Source organism: Macrobrachium nipponense, chromosome 17 (genome assembly GCF_015104395.2).
Source record: "Macrobrachium nipponense isolate FS-2020 chromosome 17, ASM1510439v2, whole genome shotgun sequence".
In the NCBI taxonomy this organism is placed as follows: domain Eukaryota; kingdom Metazoa; phylum Arthropoda; class Malacostraca; order Decapoda; family Palaemonidae; genus Macrobrachium; species Macrobrachium nipponense.
Window position 1 is genome coordinate 87,987,349 of NC_087210.1, and position 5,000 is coordinate 87,992,348.

At 37.6% G+C, this 5,000-nt stretch overlaps 2 protein-coding genes across 4 annotated transcripts in view; one reads left to right on the forward strand and one right to left on the reverse strand.

The window, feature by feature from the left end:
• LOC135196096 (probable glutamate receptor) overlaps positions 1 to 586 on the forward strand; it is a 13,543-nt gene extending 12,957 nt beyond the window's left edge. For all 3 annotated transcript variants that reach the window (XM_064222552.1, XM_064222550.1, XM_064222551.1), the window contains one exon: positions 164 to 586. In XM_064222552.1, the coding sequence (XP_064078622.1) occupies positions 164 to 413 (250 nt within the window). In that variant the 3' untranslated portion in view covers positions 414 to 586. The remainder of the gene's footprint in view (positions 1 to 163) is intronic.
• A 311-nt stretch (positions 587 to 897) lies between these two features.
• The window catches only part of LOC135196098 (glutamate receptor ionotropic, delta-1-like), a 12,715-nt gene continuing 8,612 nt past the window's right edge, over positions 898 to 5,000 (reverse strand). Inside the window, exons 9-13 of the mRNA XM_064222553.1 lie at positions 4,344 to 4,575; positions 3,638 to 3,786; positions 2,990 to 3,079; positions 2,314 to 2,480; positions 898 to 1,945 (exon numbers count right to left, since the gene is read on the reverse strand). Of these exons, the coding sequence (XP_064078623.1) occupies positions 1,714 to 1,945; positions 2,314 to 2,480; positions 2,990 to 3,079; positions 3,638 to 3,786; positions 4,344 to 4,575 (870 nt within the window). The 3' untranslated portion in view covers positions 898 to 1,713. The remainder of the gene's footprint in view (positions 1,946 to 2,313; positions 2,481 to 2,989; positions 3,080 to 3,637; positions 3,787 to 4,343; positions 4,576 to 5,000) is intronic.

Below are 5,000 nucleotides of genomic sequence, written 5' to 3' on the forward strand. Positions count from 1 at the left end.
TTATTGAAAATTCACCAGTCTTGTCAAGAATGTTTCTTATCGGCCTTGAGGGTGTAGGGCCTGCTCTAAGGAGGAGCCCTCATATAAGCTTTGCGATTAACATGTAGGCCTAATGTTTTTATTGCCCTTTCTGACTGATCAATAAATGTTCCTTATGTTGCAGACTAATTAGGGAATTGTCACATGGTTTAGTTCAGAAGTTCACGAAAGACGAATTGGACAAGGCCCGCAAACCAGAAGACGTTGGGGATAATGGCCCCGAACCAATAAATATCCAGCACCTTCAAGCAGCTTTCTTCTTGGTGGCCATAGGAAACGCCTGTGCCTTACTCCTCTTGGTAGTTGAGAAGTTAGCCCACTGGAAAAAGTCACGTTCTACGAAAAGGTCAACTGGGAACTCTGACAAGCGCTGACTTCATGATAGTTGCTGTTTGAACTGTTTACATCAGCTCTCTTACAGCTTAGGCCTAGTTGTCAGGAAATCAGCTATGCTAGCAGACGTATTGCTTATGGCCGTTAGTTGTTCACAACACCTTATTGATTCAATCGCTGTGATTACTAGCACAATATAATGATAAAAATGTATCCTGACTAAGCATTAAATGTAACAATGTAAAATGAGGGCTTTGAGTTCATAGGATTACCTTTCATTTTGTTAATGAACCTGTTTTATCACTGATAGGAAATATATAGAGTATATATAATTCCATGGCAAAACCTATCAGGTCAATTATGATTTTTATTACTGTCTTGAATTTAATATAATTTTGAGTACAAATTAATTTTTTCTAATTGTTTAAAATTATAAGACGAATATTACTATATATATATATATATATATATATATATATATATATATATATATATATATATATATATATATATACGGTCTTAAAGTTAATACAACTTAATTACCAATAGGTAACTGCTCATCCTGAAAGTTATACATGTTTCGAGAAAATTAACATGAGGAATCCAGAAACAAAAACACAAATCAAAACAAAGGCAGTCTATGCTGTTGAACGCCAAGATAGGGAACTGGTTCTTCTCCCGTATGGTAACTAATAAGAATCAAGACACCTTGTTTAATCAGATGAAGTGAGGAAACTTGACCAATATCATGCTGGCGGATCAAGATTAGAACATCACTCACTGTTAAAGGATATTTCTGTACTCGAAAGCCATTATAGGCCTACACAAAGACTCCAGTCTATTGGTTTATTTCCTGACTGGATCTGTTTCTTCATCTTTCAAGTTCATAAGAAAACCAGATATATATTTCTTAAATCCATACTAGGATAAAGTGATTTTTGCATACATTTTCGAAAAAGGCAGGGTTATTCAGGCATTATTATCCTGTTATAGTTAAAATCTTATTCAGAATGGTTTTGCCGAAAGCAATATATTAGTGGTATTCAAAACAAGAGGACGTTGATTGATCTTATAACCCTTCTCTTCTACGATATGAAACAGACACTATATAGGCTACGCAACGTACCATCATGAAGACTTAGTGCTTTTGTAGTAATTCAAAGTTTGTTTCTGTACATTCGAATAAGATGGAATTAAGCTAGTCAACAGCCGATATCATCAAGGGTGTTGCCATGACATTCTATCAAAGACAAATTTCGAGGACAGTCCAAATAAATTGGTATCAAGCAAATGCACCTGTATTCTGCACATCGTCAAAGAAAACAAGACCACAGGTCATGTTTACTTTCCCAAGTCTGAGTCCCTTGAAGTGTGCCTTTTCACCACAGTCTCAGCAATGACGGCGCAACCTCCCAGGAAGTTGCCGAAGAGCCACAAATAGTAAGCTGCCTGGAGGTGGCGGACGTTGATCGGTTCTGGACCTTTCTCTGTGACGCCCTGGATCGTTCTCGCCTTCTCCAGCTCATCCCTCATGTACTTCTGTACGAGGCCGTAGGTCATCTCCCTGACGAGCCTGAGATCATAGAGAAAGTTTTACTTGATAGTCGTTGGGGAATATTTACCATAACTATTTCTTTTTCAGTATACTGTAGTTTGTGTTAGTATTTACTGCCGAAGTGTTGCTGCTTTTATATCTCCAATTTGTTTTGTACATTTTTTTTTTATTATTAAATCGGTTTATTGTTCTTAGAATCTGCCTCTTCGTCTGGAAGGCAACAATTTGCGAGTTATTCAATCGCATAACGGATGACGTCAGACATCTTTCAAAACATTCTTGTGGTTTTTACTATAGTTGGAGCTTCTAAGAATTCCATAATAGCAAAGAGATGCACTTTACTAGCGGATAAGCCAAGGCATTAGTGAAGAAAAAGAGACACTTACACTTCCTCGAAAGCGGTTTTGTAAGGCGAACCATTCGGACAAGCGATGCTGTAGCCATGAGCATAAAATTCGTGAGCTGCAAAGTGAAACTTCTCTCGACCTCTAACGTTGGCACGGACTTCGGCTCCTAAGCGATTGTTGCTAAAAACGTATTTACCATGAAGGACCTACACAGGAAGATAAGCAGATGATGCTAATCTTATCTCATTTGTGCTGTATCTAGTCGTAAATAAAGTAACAAAAAATGACCATGAATATAAAGAATGAAATCTTGATAATATTTATAAAAATATATTGTAGCTGGAGGTTTGAACAAGTCAGGAAGAATTTAACTGTAACATAAATTTTAAAGCAGAAGCATCGAAGACTACCTCTCTAGCCTGGCTGCATTAATCAGCGGAAACACGTCCATTTTAGATTATACACACTTATAGAAACCAGTATTTACGGATTTATAAGATAAAGTTTGTTATTATTACAGACAAATACCTCTCTTTTTTTTCTTTAATTTGTTTTTCAGTTTCCCCAACTGCGCTCTCTTAAGTCAAATTTAGGAACTGAGTACCAAACGGACTATCGCTACCCTGAAGCTATGGAATAAAATTAAAGAAAGGGAAGAAATACCCTGACAATTTCCAAACCAAACCATTAACTTTTATCGAACACCATCACAGACCCTGTCCATCCCGTCGTCCCAGTTCTTGATGCACCCTTTGCTGTGGTCGAACCTCGCGTAGATCTCCTTGTAGATTTCCATAGTCGTATTCTGGAAAAGAAACTGACTTTGTATAGGCCTATATATAATGGGTTATGTCAAGTAAAATTTTGGAGAAAGGGTGGGTTTGAAGATCTCTTTGTAGAGACTATCGTAGTCGTATTCTGGAAGTGAAAGTGACTTCGTGTGACAATATTTGAGACAGGCTTCGAAGACGCTTGGTACGCGGTAGTATAGGCCTATAATGAGTTATGTTAAGCAGAGTTTTGAGGAGGGAGAAAGAGAGGAGAGAGAGATCTGAAGGTCTCCTTGTAGATTTCCATAGCCGTCTTCTGGAAAAGAAATTGACTTTGCCTAAAAGCGAAACGACAAGTCTTTCGTTGGCGACTATGTTTGAGACCGACTTGGATAAGATTGATATAAATACTTTCATAGGCCTATAATGGGTTATGTTTCGGAGAGAAAGAGAGAATTTGAAGATCTCTTTGTAGATTTCCTAAGTCGCATTCTAGAGAAGAAATTTACTTTGTACCCGTGGCCGTAATGTCAATGATATAATAATAAGAATAATAGCAAAACCTGGTGGCTTACACGTACTACAAAACTCACACTGTAAATAAACTCGTTATTGGAACCGCAGCCAAGCACCGTCACGTAGTGGTCCTTCTTAATGGCCTCCAGAAGGTCGTACAGGGAGTCGATGGGTTTTTCGTAAGAAGGCACCGCAAGCACGGATATCATGACGTCGGCGTAGAGGGCTGGAAATGGATGAGAAGTTTTCGTTTGTCTCAGGAAAGTTATCGAGCATTCATCAGCGCACTGTAAGGGATCGTGAATGATAAACTAATGAAATCATCGGTTTCAACCGTGGCCACCGAGAGGCAATCTCTCGGTGGCCACGTTTCAACGTACTGTCAGGGATCATGAATTTTTAACTATTATAAAATAATTGTTTTTAACGGACTCTCAGAAATCATGACATATTAACTAATAAAGAAATTGGAAATTCCGATGCAGTTTTTCATCAAATTCTTCATACAAGCTTGATGAAGCTTCGTTAAGATTTATAGATAATCAAAGTATTTAGAACCTAAATTCTCCCCCAAAATTCTCTCGAGAGAGAACAAATATTGAGATGAAGTCGAATAAATTAGACTAAACGCCATAATTTACGGCAAATTTTTAATGAAAACCACATTAGAGAGAGAGAGAGAGAGAGAGAGAGAGAGATAGAGAGAGAGAGAAAAAAAGAAAAAAGAAGAGAGGAGAAGAGAGAGAGAGAGAGAGAGAGAAGATAAACTCCCGTCCTACTGACATATCATGAGGAAGGAGAAGAAGAAGTAACCGATGAAGACGAGCCGGTAAAACCATTTCGGAGAGGGAACCCTTCCCCCCTGGTTCACCAGGGGCCGGAACATGAACAGGCTCACGTCGGGGAGGTACTCCCACTTCTCGTGCACTTCTCCAAAGAGCTTTTTCCTCATCCACACCATCAGTCTTATCAGAGGGCCGATCAGCAACTCCACCACTATGAGGGCTATCCACACCTGATGAGAGAGGTTGGGTTCGTAGTGGGTGATATTTCGCCTTATACCGAATTATATATATATATATATATATATATATATATATATATATGATATATATATATATATATATATATATATATATATATATATATATATATATATATATATATATATATATATATATATATATATATAATAAAAGGAGCCCATAAAAACACCAAAATATAGAGAGGAAAGTACTATATTTCAAAGACTTCTGTCTATCTTCAGGTATATGAATGAGAAAAGTTTACAGAAAAGGTGGTATTTATACCAAGAGATCCATCCACAGGTAAGCCAATTTAGGTCACCCCCGCTGATAATCTTCCTTTAATCTTCTTAAAGCGTTGGTTGAATGAAAACCTTGTCGATCACATCCGAATCCCATGCTCCTTTTGAAATGT